This window comes from Pelecanus crispus, chromosome 2 (assembly GCF_030463565.1).
Source record: "Pelecanus crispus isolate bPelCri1 chromosome 2, bPelCri1.pri, whole genome shotgun sequence".
NCBI classification, from domain to species: Eukaryota; Metazoa; Chordata; class Aves; order Pelecaniformes; family Pelecanidae; genus Pelecanus; species Pelecanus crispus.
The window spans coordinates 106,411,483-106,432,811 of NC_134644.1; the positions used below are offsets into that span (position 1 = coordinate 106,411,483).

The following is a 21,329-nucleotide window of genomic DNA, read 5'->3' on the forward strand; positions in this document are numbered from 1 at the left end:
TCAAAGGCAGTGATCAGCGAGGGGAGATGACTGAAATGGTAATAGAAAAGCTACGTCTTCTTTGCATCAAAGCACCGTTCACATCAGGACCTGTTTCTCTTCTGCTGCAGAAGAAATTGAAGTGGGGAGCAGACAACAGAAGGAGCTGGGCTTTTAGCTCCATGGCTAGGTAGATCCATTAGCCATCCATCCCCTACCTGTAAATACTATAATTCTGGAAGCTCAACAAGGCATGATGCCTCTCTTCCAGTTCTTAATCTGGCAAGCTGGTCCCTAGCCTAAAGCAAGTTTTTTCCAGAAATTGGATCAGAATTTGGCCAGTGTCACTTTGCAATTTGGAATCAATTTGAGTTACGTGTCTCACCTACAGATCAAAGAAGAAATTCGCTGTAATGTTTATGGAAGCTAATTACTTGCTTCAGTGTTGGTTTTTACCACCATTTTACTTTGCTTCAGCCTTCAGTTTTTCAGGAGTATAAATAAGAGCTCTGTTGCTTTGGAGTGTTTGAACAGCTTGTCATTCCTCTACAGGCTTAGGGAAATAACTGTCAGATTTACTTTATGAACAGGACTAAAGAGTTCACCTTGGTTTGTAACTGGCATAGAAAGATTTCTTCAGGACAAAGATTCAGTAGCCAAAGCTATAGCTTCATGGGGAGCAGTATGCTTGCCTGCTTGGTTCTTACATGGGCAATGATGCTAGAAAGCAGGTGAAACTCCCTGGTTTGGGGGCCAGGGGAGAGGAGAGATAGAACATATCCTTAGCAAGTCACTTGGAAATGTTTTGGGTATTTGACCATGTACTCTGCACTCTGAGAGACAGAGCAAGTAAGCATTAAGAGAACAAGGACAAATAACATTTTCCCACTGACTGTAATTGCACATGCTGCACAACTGTCAGGAATTAATGGTATAATTTATGCAAATGAAAAATTTGATAGGAGTCCCACTAGTTGAAAAGGTCTGGCAAAGTGTAAGAGCACGATTTTTGAAGTTATCCTACCAGAATGCATCCATTTGTATAGGCATTAGCATTCAGCAGCACAAGTTATACAGTATCCTAAAAAGTCCATGTGTTTAGAAGTGTTTACATGATCCAAGTCTAAATTTCCAGGTCTCAATATGCAAGGACCATAACAGTGCCAGGAGTGAAAAACAGTCAATGATCACTTATTTGCATGCGTTTGTGAAAAGAAACACATTGCATGTGTTTGTGATTTTGTCACATGAGCCTTGTCCTGATGTACGTTCCCTCAACTCCTCCAATTAACGTGACTTTGGACCCCACTTCTCCAAGCAGCCACTGATTTTTCATGCACTTGTAGGAAGCTTATTGTCCCAGTCTTCTGCTGTTGTCAGTTTTGGTTGGAATTGCCCAGTGAATGCAAAAGTTATTGGAAAAAAACAACGGAGACACATTTGGAGAGTCACTGCTCTTGCACAGCCTTGGTTTCCTTAGAAACTAAAGATCGATAATATGTGTTGTAATCAATCTTGCTGTAAATATGCTATATGAGCATGTTTCTTTTCTAATATTTTAATTTTATGTAAAAATACGCAATGACATACTAACTTCTTTATAACAGCCTTGCATAATCACATTCAATAATTTTTTTGTAGTAGGACAGGTTCTGCTTTGTAAGCAAGTTTTGAAGGCAGTGTCCTGGATAGCTGCTAGCAGAAAAGCACACCAGACCTGTGTCCTGAAGGCCAGATTGCTGTACTGCCTAACTTTGATACAAAAGTGTTTATGAGAGGGAAAATAATTTCAAATTCTCACTGCATCTTTCCCTGTCTTCAACCAATTGCACAGCTAGTCAATTTGTACCAACTGCTGAAATACTCACCTATAGATTATACATTTCTGAATTATTGTCCAAGCTCTTAATATAACAAAAAACTGCCTCAACTTTCTCTACAAATACTTTTTTTTTTTTTTTTTTGCATGATGGAAACAGAAATGCACCATGGGCTGAATCCAATATTTTGACAGAACTGTCATCCAAACACTCATCACTATGACACTTTCCTTACTTTTTTCACGCTGAATAGAGTTAGTCTGAAGCACACTGGTAATGTGAATAATTGCAGTGTGGGAGACTCTCAGGTTCAAAGCCAATCTTGTTACCTTTCTGTGTGAGTGCTAGCTGTTAAAATTTGCTATGGTTTCCAATTGTGTGCAAGAATACTAATTACTTTAGCAGCACGTATGCATTCTGTTTTTCTCTGTTTTAAAAGGAGATTATAGTGACTAGAAATGTAAAAGTATAATCATCCTAGGTAAATTGGACGGCACTTAAGCAATCAAATGTTAATGCAGTCTTGTAAAAGTAGTTTTAGGGAAATATTTCAAGCTTTATTCACTCAGATGGCATTCTCAAGAGCCAAAGTACAGCTTTTTTTTCTGCACAATTGAGTCTTAAATATTGCATCAAGACACAACAAAACAGGTTTTACTAGTCCTATAATACTGCTTAAGATTGTTTTGAAAACAGCAGATTTGCCATCAGCCACCCAAGGCATCCATTAATTGACCAATTAAAAAAAAGTCTGGGGGTATCTTAATTCCATTAGACTACAGTTGCCTGTGTTTTTTTAGGGTAAATTAATTTTAATTACTTTGTTGCTTTTTCTTCATATTAAAAAAAAAAAAATTCTAGGCTGTTCCAATGAATTGTTTTCTTCTAATGCAAGTGTGAAAGAAAATTATACCATATCACAGAAAAGGCATTTAAATGAGTTTTAACTGTTTCAGTTATTTAAAACTTACATTTGTTTTAGATTGTCCTGTGTTACATATTTTAATTTTCCTCTTTTTGTTCTCTGGCTGCTTTTTTAAACAGGTCTTTTCCTCATTCTTATCTTTCCATTATCCACACTCTCCACCTTCTTAATTTCTTATAATTGTTTCTTGCTAAAATGTCACCTCAAATCAGTGACAACAGCCATCTTCAAAGGGGATGTGCAATGTCTGAATGGCATCCTCCTTACCCCGAATCATTTCCCAGTAGAGTTTGCCTTATTTTCTGTTTTCTTTTCTGAAAAATGTACTTTTTCCTACAAACAAGATAGTATGATCCATTCTGTCTGCTTTGACTTGTCTGACATGAGCAAGTATTATTTATTTGGACAAGTAATTTCTAACTTTGTCTGAGAGTTTTTTCTGATCTCTTATTCCTCCCCCATAACCTCAGACAATTTCTGAGAAGAAATTCCGCGAAGATTCAGCAGACATAAACGTTATAATGCAAATTATCATGATTTTTGTAATCCACAACTGCTGAAACAGTTGGGGACAGCAAAAAGATATGGATAACCTAATGTAGAGATTGTTTATTAGTTACCAAATAAATGCTATTTTCAGGTTTTGTCAATGATACATACTTGTTTTGGAAGGTCATCGTTCTGAAGACATCATGTTTATGCTTTAACCGATGAAGCAAGAAAAAAACATTTGCTCCTTTGGTTGCAGTGCTAAAGCCAGGGATCCTCCCCAACCAAGGGAGAGGTAGCAGTGGCCGCTCACTCACTGTCTGCTAGGATGAAATATGTTTCAGAGAAACACTTTATGAACAGGAGATGAAGAAAAAGCAGGATTAAATACTAGGTGTTTTCTTCAAATAGCATCCGTGGCAGGTGTCAAAGAAACCGATGCAAAGCCTGGGGGCTTCCTTTCCCCCAGAACTGTTTGTGTACAGGTACAGGTCTGAGCAGTACATGCTGGCTTGTTTTAAAATAAACCATCTTCACCACACAGGCACAAAGCAGGTGGAACAACACTTCACCTTCAGTATTTGACATACGTCAGGTGAGTTTGGCTCCTAGTTTTGCTTTTTGCTCCAGAAACAGAGCACAGAAGTTGTTGTAAGAAATGTCAGGTTAGCTCTGGTGGATGTGGCACACTGAAGCTGGTAGAAGATAAAAACATCCTTCTGTGTCCACCACAAAAACAACATTTGCTTCCCATCTCCTGCAATGAACTGAGATGTGTGTGTGTGTCCCTGAGTCCGTGTCCTTGTTTCACATTTGTACTGTACAAACTAGAAGTCCAACATATGGTTTCACTATCTTAAAAGAAGCCACAAAGTCTCCAGGAAAGGGCTATTCTTAGCTAATCTCACTGTTGGGGTAGCGTAATGCTAATAAGGGGAACGCACCTTCTCTGCTGGTGCTTGGTCATTGCTGCTTTAGTAGCTCTGTAAATGGAACCCCCTACTTTGGAGATTTTTTCCCCTTAAACTTGTTATTTCAACTTGCAATGCAGAAACATGCTGTTTCTTGAATGTTGCTCTGATGTTTTGAAGGGGGCAGAGAAAATATAGTGGATGAGCTGTAAAGAAAGATTGGTTAAGGAGGGAAACTGGTGTAGTAGGTGTAGTAGGAACCAGTGGGGAGTTGAAGACCTGCAATAAAATATAGAAACAAGTACTATTGTATATGGCTGTAACTTGCATTTATCCATGAGATTTGTACCCAGTGGCTGAAATAGGGAATAATGTACGCTGCCTCACTTCAGACACATATGCCAGCACTTTGCCAGTGTCAGAACAAGTAGATCACATGCGGGGACTCCCAAAATTATGCCTCCTGTCCAAAGCCTGTGTGTAACAGCTCTGTAAGCATTTACATGACTTACTGCAGCAGTGGTGGTACTGGGTGAACTTTGAAAGAGCAATGGGATGGGTCCTAGCTTGTAGATTAAGACACCTAAGTGTAGATGATTATGTGTCAATGTGTACGTGTGAGCTAAGTATCTGAGCTAATGTCAAAGCCACTGTAGGTGATGGTACTCTAAAGTGATTTAAGCTAGTACCAGCTGGGATGCTCATATGTCTGCATGGGACTGGTAGGATCTACAGGAGAGCTGTGCTGTTTTGTTCAGAGCTGGCAGCTGAGTGAGCAGAGAAATTGCAGGGACATCCAAAATATCACTTCTGCAGCAACTTTATTTACCTGTGATGTCACCCAAACTCACCTTCATGTTTCAAGTAGACAGGCTGTGCTTGGGAACAACTAGGGCATCGGACTATCTCTGAGTGTCATCTTTGTTGTGGGGCAAAGGGTGTGACTGGCAGGTGAAGTTTTATTCAAGAGTTAGAGTTATTCCTGTACTTGTCATGTGAGCAGCTCAGCTTTATAATCCTTGAGGAAAAGGTTTTCTTTTTTGTTTGTTTTTTTCCCCGCCCATTAAGTTCTCCAATCATTCCTAAATAATTTGCCAAAACCAGAACAATCACCAGCCAGAGAAGCCAATCTGGAGTCATAAGACTGACTCCCAAAATCGAGTACGATATAGGTTTTCTGCTCATCAGATTTTGACTCTTCTGTGGTCCTGAGAGCTCATCCAGTCATAATGCCACTATCTTCAGTATACTTTGTGGGCTCTAACATATCTTCACACAACATGATTTCTCCTCTGAGCCCTTTCCCAAGCCAGCGCTGACCCACTTCAGCTGTTCTTACAATTTGGGGGGTTCTTTTAACCTGTAGAGTAGCAGATTCTTTATGAACTTTCCCAGGTCTGTGTGTGTGTGTGTCTGTATATGACCTCCATGAGAGGTTGTACATCCTAATTTAAAGCTTGGCTTCACAAAGAATAAACTGTTTGGAGGACAGAAAAGCAGCAGTGAGGTGTCCCACACTGCTTTGCTTTTTCCCTCTAGTGAGAATGGTGCAAGCTGCTCCCTGTCTTGTACCAAACCCATAGATAAAGAGGAAAAGGGGGTAAGGGATCTTGGCACCTCCCCTAGTTGGGGTCTCACCCATAGGAAACAGAAAACAGGCAGGCAGGCAGGCAGAGTGATTTTTTCCCAGGCACAGCTGAAATATTCAGGACGGCCAAAGCTGGCAGTGCTGCTACTAAACCCACCTGCTCACTTCCATGTGGGAAAGGTATTTTTTTGGTGCCTTATACCCATTCATTATTACTATGTATTATTGCCAACCCCAGGAGAAACACTTTTGAAACACTTTTGAAAACACTTTTGAAAAAACAAATTGCTTATGAAATTACCAGATTTGCCCATCTTAGATTTTATTTTATTCTCCAGGTATCCAGATGGAAGCAACATGTCTGACATACTTAAACATATAAATTCGATTTCATCTTCAGGTTCAGCATTTTGACATGCGCAATTTAGCTTATAATGAGAGGTTCACGCCTCACAGCAATGCATTTTGAGGTCACAGGCAAAAAGCCAATCTCCAGCTACTTGTATCGAGCTGTACTTCAAATTCTCTGAAAGGAGAAGGCTTTCTTCATTTTTATTGATGTATCAAATTATCACAAGGTGAATTCATTTCAAAAGAGAAAAAAAAAAACCCCAAAGACCTTGATGTTGGTCTTTGCAGCCAAATTCCTGCAAGCTGCTCTGTGCTGGTCAGCCCTCACACCTCCAGGAAGTGTATTGGCTGCACAGATACTAGCAAATCATTTTTAATACCTCATTTCAGGTCTTTGGAGATTAATTTTATCATGAATTTGGAAGCCTGATTTAATTGTACTAATTATATTTTCTCCTGGGAGCTGATGGATTACTACTTACCATCTTCTCGCTGTACGTAATGAATCACACTGAAGCTTTTTCTTATTTATACCTGCTAAAAGTCTAGGAAATGAGTTGCGATAGGCATTAAAGAAACATGTAAGAAATTACCCTGAAACATTTACTACATGTTCTTACTGCTTTCATAGGTCTGTTCTCACATATGCTGATAATGATTCTGTTCTTCCGGAAATAATTGCAGAAACTCCATTTTAATTCTCTCTCTGTGGGGAATCCACTGAAAAGAGAGCATATTTCAGACATGCGAGACATCCACTGTTCCTCATCACATCACTCTATTAACATCCATTCTCATCTATTCATTTCTGAACCGAATGCTGTAGATGGGGGAGTCATTATGGCCACCACACTCCTCCGTACTTGTGAGTCCATCAGATGCAATCGTGCGTATGTCAGAGGCTTGATTTCGTGGCTGCTGGAGTTTGCCACTGAATGGACATTAGGTGACATCCTGTCATAGAATGAAGTTCATCTGTTATGTTCAAGTGCCAGTCACCAGGGTATCTTGTCTTTTGTATGGTTTTGGAAAATCACGTTGGCTCCTGGTCTCTGAATGACCTTCCCTGCTCAGCATTCATCTCATGCAAAAAAGCTTATAATCATTATCATTTATCATTTACGTGGAAAGAAAAACAGTCCACTCCTAAAATTAAGTAACCGTTAAAACGGTGTGCTTTCTGTCATCTTAATTCCTCCTGTATTTTTTTTTTACAAAAAAGAAGTCTCGGTTTCTTGGGGTGAGAGGGGCTCACAAGGCCTGATTCCCCACACCCATCTTCACGCCTCTTGTTACAGTTTTGTTCTGAAATCTTTCTCTTTCTCACTGGCTTTTGCAGCCAGAGCAATAGCTAAGTTGGAGCAAGTACGTCTCTGGTTCAGCCTTGATGCTGAACTGCTAGCTGAGGACTGTTTCTGACCCCGCCTGGGTCCCTCCCCTGCCATGCAGAACAGTGAGGTCCCTTGCCTCCCCTGTGGCGAAGAGGCTCCTTCCTGGGCGGTCGTGTGCCCGGCACACCGGGGGGCACAGAGATTGGGGGAAAGTCTGAGCTACGCTGCTTGGGCAGTGGGACATTGTGTGGACCCTTGGGATTTCAAGCACAAGTTGCAGCTGCCAAGGGGTTTCTTCTGCCGGTGGGGGTGTCAGGTAGGATGCCGTGAAGCAACGAGTCCAGCGAGCTCAGCTGAGAGTTGAGAAGGAAGACCCACACTCTTTACTTTCCTGAGCTGAAGAAAATAGGATTTTGAAAGCTGCTCACACTGTAATTTGTCTGTCTGGTTACTCCTTTTTACAAACTGCATTTTCTCAAATATGGTATCACCTAAAGGTGGATCCTTCTTTCAGATATGACAATCATCTCCCCTTAATTATCTTGATCGTTTGTTCCTCTTTGTGGAACAGATCTTCACGAGGAGAAAGAAAGGCACATTTCCGTCAGGAGCGAGTTCTGAACACACTAAATTGAAAATCTGCGATGTTCTGTCACATTAACTCGGTCCTTACAACACAGCAGTCGCGCTTGATAAATGGCGACATTAAGAATAACACTGGAGAACACGTGCACAGGGTTGTGATGGCAACCAGGATACCTAACTACCTGGTGTTACATTCATTGCCCTCCTCATTTATGCCTTTGTGAATGATGGACGTAGGGAAAAAAAAAATCAGTATTTTTTTCAATTTTTTCTCACAGTTGACAAAATATGGGCATTATAACTGGACCTTCTGTTGAGCTATAATCCTGTAACTTTAGTGCTATGAAAAATATGTAATTACGCTATATTAAATACAGAAGTATATGACACATAGTATAATTTATTACACAAATTATTATATAATTATATTTTTATTTATATAAACTGTGTGTGTGGGTGTATAATATTACATAAACCCACGGAAGCAGTTTTCCAGGATGTCTGTCACTGTCATACCGTAGTGCAGACACTGCTGTGAGCAGGAGGGTGACTGCCTATTTAAGACTGTAAGTGGCAGCAAGCATTATTTTCTTCTGCTTTTGACCTACCTTTCCCTGTTTCTGAATGGCTGGTATTCAGTGCTTTCTTTAAGCCAGTTATCTGGATAGGGCTTGCTTATTAAAAGTCACAGACATTATTTTAAATCATGCCGCTGTCGACGAATCTCTTTAGTGGGTCATATTCCTGTAGAGTCCTGGAGGTTTCTGACTCGAGCCAAAGCACAGACAGCTTCGAATGATATCCTTTGATATCAGTGCAGCCTTAAGCAGTGGCAGGGTTTTTTCCAGAGCCCTTGGTGTTATTTTCACCTTTTCATTGCAATCGATAGTAACAGCACTGTTCCCACACAGCCTGGCAAGGTCACGTTTAGGCTAACGCTGACCACTTCCAATATCCCACTGTTGCCTTCTTTTGCTCTCTCTCCTATATATAGTTCAAATCCAATACTTATTTCAAAAGAATATATTTATTCTCCTTTAAAACTGTCCTTGGGTGTCATGCCCAAAAAAGCTTGAAGCGATTTGAGCAACTTTAGTGTTTGAGCTATTGCCTATGCAGTTGATGTGTACAGCCCCTTGGTTTCCCTCTTGCCAGCTGTACCTCTGCTGCAGGCTTACTGAGGCAGGAGCTGCATCTGTGCTCCATATTTTTATGCAGCAGCTAAGACAGAGGGCTCTGGTTCATTACTGTGGCTCCTACAGTGCAAGCAAATTATAGCAGTTTAAACACACTTCGGTTTATTTTTAGTCTGAAGGATAACAGTATGGGCAAGGCGGACACTGGAAAACTGGGCAGAGAAATTCTGATGTTTTAGCTTTGCTTCTTCTTCAGGACCTTTGTGGCGAGTAAGGCAAAAAGAGGTAGTGGGTGAGAAACATGGGCTATGGCTCATGTAGAGGTCCTGACTCCTGCTAGGTGTAATTTCTGCAGAGGAAGGTTTTGTACTGGGGGCTTCCCCGGCAGGGGGATGTGGAAGGGAATTTGGGCAGCGTAAACACGTGCCTGCTCTGTGTCTGTTTGCGTTGTAAAGTGGTGTTTAGCCACAGCTGCTGTGCCAACCAGGCAAAGCTGCCTCTGGGGAGCAGGACCTGCTTCTGGGGAGCAGGATGGAGCCCACACAGGGCAGCCCAGGGAACAGCTCTGGCTTTTTCCATTAATTTCCATATGGGTGTAAGGCAGCGGTGCGGGGCTCAGTGGGCTTGAGGACAAGACAGTCCCCAAAATTACTCATCTTACAATTTATTTTCTGTCTCCTTTTTCTATTTTTTTTTCAGAGTTAAATGTAAGGGAATCCAGCGTAAGAGTGTGTGATGAATCGTCATGTAAATACGGAGGAGTGTGCAAGGAAGAGGGCGACGGCTTGAAATGTGCGTGTCAGTTCCAGGTACGGGCTGCTTACCTTTTTGTTTGCCATTTCTGACCAATCTTTCAGGTGTATTGAAGTGTTTGTAGAATCACCGCTTAAAAATTTCGCTCATCAACAGGCTTATATAGTCTAACCATAGGCTCCTTTTTTAATGGCACTGATTGGGATGGTATGTGACTGAACTTCACCAGGACTTGCTCAGGGAGCAAATAGAGTGTGTAGCATCATGTTAGCTCCCTGCACGGTGTTGGTAAGTCAGCCAGCAGCACAGACCAACGTGGGGAAGAACGGAGGGCCACCATGTGCCGGGCACCCACGGCCCCCGCAACCAGCATGAGCAGAGGTGGGGAGCGCCGGGTGATACCTGCTCTCCGCCTCCCAACCTTGCCTCATCCTGCCCCAAGACCCAAGATGGGAGGGGAGGTGACCAGGAGTAGGGCATCCAAGTGTTGTCACACACACTAGATGAAGCTTTATAATTTTAATGCAGCACTTACGGATTGCTTACTCCAATACCCAGTATTTGGAGGATTCTTCCCCACTCTGCTGGTGGCCAAATGTGGTACATTAGACTCTGGAAGATCTTAAGGCATTTTGAAAATCAGATTGTAACAGGATTACCAGTGATCATAAAGTTTATGAATGAAAATAGTGAATTAGTCCCACTCGGGGAAAAAAAAAGTGTGGAAATTTGATTTAAAAATATCCTCTGAACTTTTAAAAAGTAGTAAATAGCAAGTTCAATTTTCTTCTTTGGTTTTTGAGCCTGTAGTTTACAGTTTTTATAACTATAATGGCAATCCTTCCTCCCCTCCCGCCCCTCATTTTTTAAAGAAAAGAGAATACTGAGGTTCTTTGTTTCTACAATTTATGGCCAGGACAAATGTATCATGTATTATGAGACTCCTGGTAAAACTGGAAGAGGTGACAGTGTTATCAACCAACGCTGGAGTGGGCTATCTTTCCGTGTTTTAAAAATAATCGTGTGTTCTGTTTCCAATAAATAATAAATCAAGGGGAACCAGAATAGCGACAGTGTGTATGTGATCTTACACAGGTTTTGGATTCCAGTGTTTCAGAGCTGGCTTTTGATGTGGTGTCATTCAGTTGGGCACCTATGCCAAGGGCATCCTGCAGCTTATGTCCCATAAGAACAATGGGATCTGACTGCCTTTTAAAGGGAGGAAAAATTCTTAGGAGAAGAGGTTTATTCATCAGCCTTCACTCTGTCTGTAACTTTTATTTATGAAAAATAATGAGATCAAAACCCGGTAATGATTAAAAAAAAGGAAAAGAAATTCAACCCCAGGCTAAGAAAAGGTTTCATTTATTTTCTGTAGATGATAAATTTTACGACTTCCTAATAACCAGGTCATGAGGACTAAAAAAGATACTTTTTCTTGAAGAACCCGTTTTTAAAACTAATATTATTTTTAAGCTAATTATAGCTTTACTTGTAAATCTTGGAAAATTTAAGGATAGAAGCCAAAGGAAGAGGAGAAGGTATTGTATTTTTCAGACATAGCAGGTTGAATTCTTCCTGTAACTCTCAATTATTTGTCTGCAACTAGCACCACCAAAATATCCCAGGCAACAAACACCCAGCCCAAACTGTTAGGTTTTCTACATGCAAGACTATGTGATAGCCAGGTAATTCTTTTTTGCAGACATTGCAAGGCTTCGAGAAGGAATTAGACAAGTTTGTGTACTGTGGTTCAGCTGACCACGCGCTGAAAGGAAGAGGTGGGGATACCAACCTGTTCTCCCCAAAGCACATTTCCTATTCCCCACAGCTGGGACAGAGCACATGGATAAGTGGACCCTTGGTCCGATCCAACAAGGCTTTTCTTACGCTCTTAAAACTGCAGTTTTTAGAAAAATGCACTCTAGCGAGAAAGTTGCCTAATTAAAATGGTCTCAGGTCCAGGTGCTGGTCAGTTGAGGATTTTCCTGCTGGAGGGAGGCCACTGCCGGGTGTGAGGCTACAGCCCTGGCTACATGACAGGGGGGCATTTTGGGGAACAGAGGGCTATGGCTATTCACAGCCGCCCCTGAACTAAGGCCAAGGCTGGAACAAACCATCCCTCAGATTTGGGAAAATAGGTAGAGATTTCTGGTCCCTTCCAGGCATCGCCATTCCTTCCTCCTTCTCCTTATCTGCTGCCATCCCCAGCCTGGCAGCATTTCTTAACTCTTTGGTCTTCTTTAAATATTAATGGATCGTAGCTTTTCCTCCTAGGATCCTCTTTGGAGATGACTGGCTGCCAAATTTCAGCATTGGCACTGAAACAGCTATAATGTCATAGCAGCAAGAGCTCTGTGGGCTGCAACCTCCCTGAACACCTTGTAGGCTTTCTCTGTCTTGCCAAGTTACCTAACGTAAAGCAAGATACCAAAGTTTGATTCCCCAGAATCAAATTTACAAATTAGACCATAAGAGAGGCGCTGAAGGATTTAGTTGGGCTCTGCTTGCAGTGATCTTCATGATATCCTGACTTTCTGCAGCCGTAGTCAGGAAAAAGGGTAGCTCCCTTTTCATTACAACAGAGGTGGGGGGTAACGTATATTCACCAAACTTTTGGAAAGGTCTTTTGCTGTAATTTGGATGATGTTTTACAAAACCTAAATTAAAAACTGATCACTACTGAGTGTGATATGGACCGGTGGGGGGAGGTGAGGTGACAGAGAGCCGGCGCAGGGCTCTTTTTCGATCTCAGTAAGAAAGGCTTGACAACAAATGGTTTAATATGATAACTGCTTTAATAAGACAGAATAGGAAAAGGAATATAGATAGCAAGTAAACCTTACATCCCTTCAGATGCAATCACGGAGCATTGGATGGAGCCTGGATTGTTTTTCCCATGGGATGCTGTGCAGAGCAGATCCCATCCATGGAGAGATGCTCTGCCTTTTGGTCACTCAGGCTATTAGAGGATTTCCTCACAAGAAAATAGCTCTACTCCTGAAAGCTTTTGGCTGCACTGTACCAAATTGCTAAAGGCTTACCCAACTGTAAAAAAGGAATCGCTTTGCCTCATTTTCTGCCCTCAGGACAGAAACCTGCAACTTTAAAACATCACACAGCAACTTTAAGATTGAATAGAGAATTACCTATTGGAAAGTATTGTTCCCCCCAAGAGTCGCCTGTTTAATTTTTCCCTAGAAGTGACTGTTCAGTGTGAGATATGACAGGACTGACGGTTGTGGTTGAATGTCTGAGAGTACTCACTGTGGGAAAGTATTACAAAACTGTTAGAAATAATTTTGAGAGCCGGCAGCATGATTTATTTCTGTCCGTGCATGGTTGGTTCATTCTCAGTTGGTCATCTATGGCAGGATGACAAAGGAGGAAGGATAATTCCCTTCAAAATTATGTTTTAAAAATCAGGTATTGTGAGGTTTGTGTATGCCAAAGAACAAAGAGACTGATGTGGCTGCCTCTGCCAAAGCCATTCCGAATGATAAATTTTCCTTTCTTCCTTTCTTTTTATTAAAAGTACCGAAGTTACTGACTTTGAGCTCAGAATTTTTCAGTATAGTAATACAAAAGCATTATTATAGTTGTTGGCCAAGTAAAAGACTCATGACACTCATGAATTTAACGGGGATGGTGATTGTTTTCCATGTCCCCTGAAAGGTCCCTCTATGATCAAAAAATTAGCAAATCTCCCCTTAAGCACTGTTCACCTTAAATCTTCCTTTGCTCAGTTTCATCCCACTGTGCCTGGTCATACATTCTTGTATTATCTTGAAGAAGTTTTCTCCTTTCTCAGTGTGTTTATCCTTCAAATACTTCTAGATGCTTGTCATATTCCCTCTAGCCATTACTAAGTCCCACTATAGATATTTTGTTCTTTTAATCTTTCCTACTGAATTCCTATGATCAGCTCATACAGAGTTGGACTATTATTTCAGTGATCTGAAAGGAATACATACACTGATATTGAGAAACTAATATATATTTTAAATCTTCCTTTAGTGAACAGGGTTATAAGTTACTGCTAGTAATTCATATTTACACAACTATCTTCCTGTATATTAATATGCTTTTGAGATTAATCACATGATTTTGTATGACTGAGTTATTTTATGATTTCTTTTTTAGTGTCACACAAACTATATTCCTGTTTGTGGATCAAATGGAGACACTTACCAAAATGAATGCTTCCTCAGGAGAGCTGCTTGCAAGCATCAGAAAGAGATAACAGTGGTATCAAAAGGACCTTGTTATTCTGGTATGTAAAACATCACTTTGTGTCACTAATGAATGATGTTATATGGGTAGCTCTTTAGCTCTGCCCTTAATTCCAGAGACTGTTTGTTATTTTCATGCTTTTCATAGAATGAAATAATGTGGAAACCCCAAGTCCTCTTTAGTGAAGGAGTGTTTTTATACAGAAGAAATCTAATATATCTTCTGATATGCTAACAGGTTAATAAATAAACATTAAAAGTAGAAACACTTTATCTGAGAAAGCAGTTTGTGAATGCTTCTGTTGTATGTATACAGGAGCCTTGACATTCATCAAAAGGCTCACAACAAATTTGGAGCAGCCTCCAAATTAGTCATTTCTTTAGGACCCATTTTTTGGATGTACAAAATTAGTGTGACATCCAGCAAGTGACACTGATCATCCTGACTGCCACTCTACCTGTATCCAAGGCATCATCTTTGAGTAATTTCACTTTGGGTCATTACATTGAAGGTATGCACAACTCTTACAAAATCATTGTACCTCACATTTCTGATGGACTGCCCTTTTCTGTCTTTCCACATGCTTAAAGCACAGATTTTCCACATGCTTAAAATACATGGAACAGATTTTCACTGTCTTGAATATTGCAGCACACTCTTCAACACAGAAACTTTAGTCATCAGAGGTCTTCTGAACCTCTGGACAGATGCAAAGCTGGTGAGACAAGACACGTGGCTGGCTTTCTCAGAATTAAATTAAATGACTCATTAGCATCAACAACTGCATTCTTTGGTACATAAGTAACACATCAAAAAGTTCAGGTTGTGGGACATCCCTTATCTTTTGATACACAATGGTTACTTGGATTAGCCTAAGCAAGGTTACAGCTGTATGGCAGCCAAAAACATGATTACAGATCAGGTGCACACTCCTAGGTAGCTGTACATTGTCTAGTCTAGTTATCAACAACAATTTAAATGTAGCAGCCTGGAACTCACTGGAGCTGCAACCTCCTACCTGGAAATTAGGGTAGATATTTGGGCAGTGTACCTAGGCCAAGTTCCTTGCTGCTGCTGCCAGTCCCAGAGCTACTCATTTAAATGCAGCGTGGCTGTGTTTTACACAACTTGCTTTAATACCTTTGACTGAACCACAGACCTATACTGAGATTTGGGGTTGTTTACCAAGGTCCAAAACCATCTATGACGTTGGTCCTAGAACTGAAGGAAACCTGCATTTTGTGCCCAGCTCAGCCACATAGTACCAGCATACCTCACACAGATGATTGAATCTACCTTCTTTCTCAATCTGCCACCTGTAAACTATCTCCAGATGCTGCAAAAATAGGAAAAAAAAAAATTACAGTTTTGGATCACTCACATATTCCTATAACAACACCCAAGAAGGATGAAGGTTTGAACTGAAGATGTATAAGTAAATTTTTTTTTTTTAATTTCATGCCCAAGTTGTTGTAAAAACAGACTCACAGCATGGAAGTTTCTTTCCCTCACTAAAACAATATACTAGGATAATGTTTCAGGAACAACAAGAAAAAGTGATTATTTTTATATGTGTTCTACCTCTATGCAAAATATCTATGCAAAAGATATTTCAAAATGAAAAATTGATTCTTCTCAGCCTCAGGTTGCTGGCAGCTAATTACTACATTACGCAGCTAGTCTGGGACTTCTTTAACCTCCCTCTCCTTTTCTTTAAGTCCTACATAAAACCCAGGAAACATAGCATAATTTTTAGCACTTAGCGTAATAGATAAGACATGGGCTGAGACACAACTGACCAGAAAGTACTGAGAACACATTTCCAAAACTGAGGATGTGATTCAGGCTTCACACTGAATTTACACCGGTGCAATTTAAAGCGCTTCAAAGGGGCTCCACCAGAACGGTACCTGCGACCCTGAGTGTCTGACATGCTCCAGCTGATGTGAAAATATTGGATGACAAAAGCCATCCTCTGGAATCTGTCCATGCCCTGGTCATTGAGAATTCAATATATTCGTACTCTTGATCTGTAACACATATATATGGAGAATCAAATGCCCAAATTAAAAAATCCTTTACAGACCCACATTCATTTTCACTGAGTGCTTCTGAATTTGCTATGAAAATGCTTTGTTTTGGGACATCATTGAGAGCTAAGTATAGGTTCACTGGTTTACTGTCAGAGTTTAGTTTTTTCAAAGCAAAGCTTCATACTGGCAGGACACACTTGAGACAATAGGACGAAATTCCCCCATAGTGTTGTAACACCTATTTAATATTTAAAGTATGTCAGACTTCTGAATCTTCCCGTTTGCTAGGGATTGATACCTTCTGAAGGTACGGCACTGGAACAGACTATACTGAGTGATTTAGTCAGACCTATTTCTTGGCAGGTAACATTTTGATTAAATTTTTACAGTCATGGGTGATTTAACAGCATAATTTCCTTTGTCCAAGTGCTGTCAGAGTTGCAAGATCCTAAAATAAGCAACATTAAAAAAAGAGACAATTACAGGTGCTTTAGGAATGAAAAAAATGCAAGTTTTGACATTAAAAAATTATGCTTTAGAGAAAGGTAAGAGAATGTATGGCTGAAGTTTACAGGACTGCATATACAAGTCTTAACATTGTCAAAGCCCATTTTTCAGTGAAGGGATATTGTGGTTTTTTTCAAAATACTGGGTTTACAGAGGTGTTTCTATGCCTAATTACCCCTGGCACAAGCTGTGGATGGTGAGGGTCTGCGGGTTTCAGCCAATGCATGTAGCCCCATGTTGCAAAATACAGAGAAACGAGGAAAATGAGTGAAATGCAGCTTTAGTGTTCTCTTTGCCTAATGCCTTAATATACCTTTGAGAAATGATTTCTCAAGTCAAGCTATATACAGTTTTGGCCTACACCTAACCTGGCCTTTTGCATTCATGAAGAGGCAAGCATCTGGTCTGTGATGGGTGGAGATGAACAGGGCTGCAAAGCCAAGTCCTTGCTGGTAGTACTTCCCATCTTCCACAGCTTCTCCTCCTTGCTCTGTGCAATTATGTTAAGAACAACATCAGAGCACTGTCCCAGCCTTTTCCTTTTTTTTTTTTTTTATTTCTCACCCTTATCATTTCCCAGTTTGCAGTTCAGCCCAAAACCAAATGCAGAGATGGGACCATGCAGCAGGTCATGGGGAGGTGGCAATACCAAGCTCACGGCTTCAGTGGTCTTGCTGCTGACCTGAAATCTTGATCAGTTCATAAAGGGTGACATTACATTGAAAATCATTCATGTTATGCCATCCTCTACCAGAGGTTATCCTGAACTGGCTTGCTAAACAGATTTAAGGAACCAGGAAGACAGAGCTGTCGGGGTGCTCAGAGTATTGAGGAGGAGAGTCACCAAGTCCCTTGATTTCTTCTCATCCTTTTGTTGGTGAATTTATTGTCTTTTATTAGTTTAAATAATATAAATTAATTTAGTAAATAAGAAATAGACCTTTATGATTCATTTATAAGAATGTGTGTTCCTGTTGGCCCACACACAGAGCCAGGATTTTGACTGCTGTCAGATTTGTATTATGTGCACATGAAAATGTAACCACACAATGATGTAGCACTTGATATAGTGTACTTACAGATTCTCAGTGTACTGTATATATTTGGAAGGCACGGTTCGTTGCTTTTTCTACTGGGATTTCTAAAGTTTAAAAAAAAAAAGCTATTTGCAGAACTAGAAACAAACACTATAGCTCTGTTAGATTTAAGGAACGATTCTCTGAAGAGTGGCTTTAACTTAGTGTTCTTCAGTCTGAAGTAATCAAACTCTTACCCTGAATTTGAATGCACAGGTTTTTACAGTAAATGCTTTTTTTGTGGGAGGCTTACAGTGAAGCATAATTAGATGCACACATTGTCCTGAAAAGAAATATAATAAGCTCAGTTTAATCCTTTTGAGGGAGTTAAGGAAGACATTCTAGGCAACCCACGTCTAGATTAAGGAAGTGTGAAAATAACTCTTTATGCTCTTGCAAGAAAGTCATAACAAACCTGAAAACCTGCTATAAAAACATACATTCATTCTGAGAGCTGACCGAGACCCTTACTCCCAGATTGAGTGCAGTGCAGGAACTTTCCGTCCAACCTGCGGCAAGGGTTTGCGACAGCACAGCGTCACCCTTCTGTCATTAAGAAATGTTTTGGAAGCAAAGAACAAGGCACACTCAGACATACCTCGTCAACACATGCCAGGATTTAGTATCCTGTACTGTGGGTTGTTTTTTTTTTTTTTCATGGCATAATTAGCAGGAAATGGCTACCAGGATCACATGATCGCACTTTTTCCCTGAAGGTGTCAAGGCAAATAGACATCCCCTACACACAGCCTGGCAAGGCGGAGGTTAAAAGCCTATCTATCTCCAGCAGCCTGAGGCTTTGCAGCTGCTGGCAATTAGGCTTGTCAGCATTCCTCCCCAAAAACTCCTGCTGGCATATCAAAATCAAGGGTAATTGCTAGCAGGCAGCCCCGCTCTTGGAGGGTAGGGATACAAACCCAGCAGCAGGATGGCGGCTGAGCTGTTGCTGTGTGGGGTGGCTGAGCTGGCATCCTCCTCCACAGCCCGCTTTTGTGCAGCGGTGAGAGCTCCGCTCTGCTGCCAGCAGTGGGAAGTTGGGGCTTGCTTTGCTTTGGTCTTTGCTCTGGCTGGCGGCTTGAAGCGGTCTGTGCTGATTTCAGATCTCTTCCAACACATTGGCCATTGCGCCGCTGTTGGGGAGATTTCAAGGGTCTGCGCTGCTGTGGGAGCTGAAGGAGAATTGCACAGTGCTGAGGAAAAAGCAAAAGTTAAAAGCTCTCATGGGGCAATGCATGAGTGCTCTCATCGCTCTGTCTAGCGCTGACTGTAGATCAGGATGGTCTTCTTTGGTAGTAAGTTCTTGACAATTTTATCCAATCTTTACCTAGAGGCTCTCTTGTGTACCCAGGGTTAAACTGCAGAAAGCTTGCCCTGTCCTGCTATGGAGAAGGCTGCTTCGTTAGCTCTGTTAACTGGGAAATCCAGGCAGAATATAGTTAGCTAACAGGGAACTACGGCTTGAGACAGCAGCTGCCCTTTCTCTCTTCCAGTTCTGTTTCATAAGATGCGTAACCGAAGATAATTGAATGAAAAAGTCACATTATCCAGGACTTGCTCAGTGAAGTTTCTGGAGTGCTGGTGTGGGAAGACCAATTTCTGCTTAATGCAAAGAAGTGGCACTTACTGTCTTTGTACTAAAAAACCCACAGCTGTATCCCAAAAGCTTTAGGGGAAAATCCAGGACTTGCATATAAAGAGTATAATAACTCTTGGGTGCCAAAGTTCAGAACCTGGAAATCCCTTCTCAGCTGTCGGCTAAGCCTTGCAATACCTAAATTCCACAAGAACATAATTTTTTGGCTTTGTTTCCTGGAGAATGGCATACAGTTTTACCTCTGATGTGTCAAGAGGTGTTTTATTCTGCCTGTGACTGAATAGCTGCTGACCTGTTTCTTACATAGATCTAAAAAAGGTGCAGTATTTTGGTATTTCTTTGCCTGCCTCTCTGTGAGCAGGATCGAGTAGGTTTGCTCTGGAGGTGCCCGCTGAATCACCTGCCCCGTGTGAATCAAGTGGAAGGGTCTGCTTGCTTAAAATCTGTCAGTGGACTGTTTGTCCTCCTTTTTGTACTTAGCAGATTGGAGCTGTTGCCCTAAATGGGGAAGAGATGGGTTCAATTTTCATGCTAGTTTGAGTTAAAAGCCATCCCTCCTGAATGACAGAGGCTGCAGGCCCTTTTGGGTTTGGAGAGTGTACCTTCTGCCTCTGCACCAAAGCAGATTCACGGTAGAGAAATGGCTCCTCTTCAGAAAGAACCAAAAAAAAAGGATTCTGACTGTAGCCTAGTGCTTGCAGCGTTCAGCTGCTGTGTCTGATCCAATTGCTTCTTTATGTATTTTATCCAGAAACTCCTCCATGGATAAAAGCAGCTTGCAGCAGAAGCCTGTACATTTGTGTATAAGCATATTTTTCTAAGTCTGTTTGGAAAAAGGTGGCTTAAGTAAAGAGAGAGATCAGTCATTCACTCTCTAATTACTGACCTGTGGCTGAGGGGGATGCGATTTCTGTCCAGCTTCCTCACTTGTCTGAGTATCTTTCTTGCCAGGTCTTGGTACATGGAGACCACTTTTGGAAATCCTGAATTGGTTAAGGGCCTGAAAAGAGCAGGGCTGCTTGTCCAAGTAAGCTTGCAAAAAATGCTACTTTTTTAACCAGCAGCTGCTTGGGAAAATCTAGCCAAGACTCAGAAAAAAGCAGGAGCACCGGCTTAGTTTAGCACAGTTACCCTGGAGACAAGACTCCTAGCACAGCTCCCAGGCTCAGAGGGGAGGCACAAGCTCCCGGTGAAAAGTTGAAAACGATGCAAAGTGTTATAGAGGATGACACTCTGTTTTTATGATTTCTTGAGATCTGAAAACCCAGAGAAGCGGGCATGGGTCTATCCCATTACTGGGATGTCCTGCCAAGTGGAGACAGAGTTGCCTGTGGACTTCATGTATATCAACCCAATTATCTGTTGAGATGGGTGGTCTGAGCATCACCTCCATCATTTACATGGTGCTCTCGTTACAGCTCGTACTGTCGATGTGATGGTACCTCCCCTGCCGCACAGCATCCACATCCTGTGGTATAACCAGTGCCCCTCATGCTGGAGCTGAGCACTGTTTCTCACCTCAGGGCTCAACGTGCAGGGGAAAGCAGTCGGAGAGTGAGAGTTGGAAATAAAAACATGGAACAAATCAAGTTTCTTTGAGACATTTTAGCCTTTGTTTTTTATATGAATTACATGTTGAACTTGCTCCTATTTGTATGGTAGCCTTCTCTCCCCTGGAACAGCTTATGACACATTTCACCACTACAAACAAGCCTATATACTTACCTCATATAAGTAAATTATACTCCTTCATATTTCTTAATCAAGCAATACCGCATCATAAGGCATATTTCTCAGTGACTCAACAGTGACATTTTATACGGAATTGTCTGCTTTGTCAGTAAAATGGGTCACTGTCAATGGAACAAGAGCCCTTCTGTTTTTGCATTCATTTCTGTAAGGTAATAAGCTCAGTCTATTAGACACGGAATAGTGGTAGAAGAGGAAAGAAAGGAATATTTAGGTGGAGGTAAAAAAAGTCTCTATTCCTAATGCTCCATGTGACAGGAGATTATTTT

General features: G+C 41.2%; 1 protein-coding gene across 1 annotated transcript in view; it reads left to right on the forward strand.

Annotated features, from left to right (window-relative positions):
• The window catches only part of TMEFF1 (transmembrane protein with EGF like and two follistatin like domains 1), a 123,325-nt gene that overhangs the window by 61,429 nt on the left and 40,567 nt on the right, over positions 1 to 21,329 (forward strand). The window contains exons 2-3 of the mRNA XM_075705038.1: positions 9,815 to 9,924; positions 14,012 to 14,141. Of these exons, the coding sequence (XP_075561153.1) occupies positions 9,815 to 9,924; positions 14,012 to 14,141 (240 nt within the window). The remainder of the gene's footprint in view (positions 1 to 9,814; positions 9,925 to 14,011; positions 14,142 to 21,329) is intronic.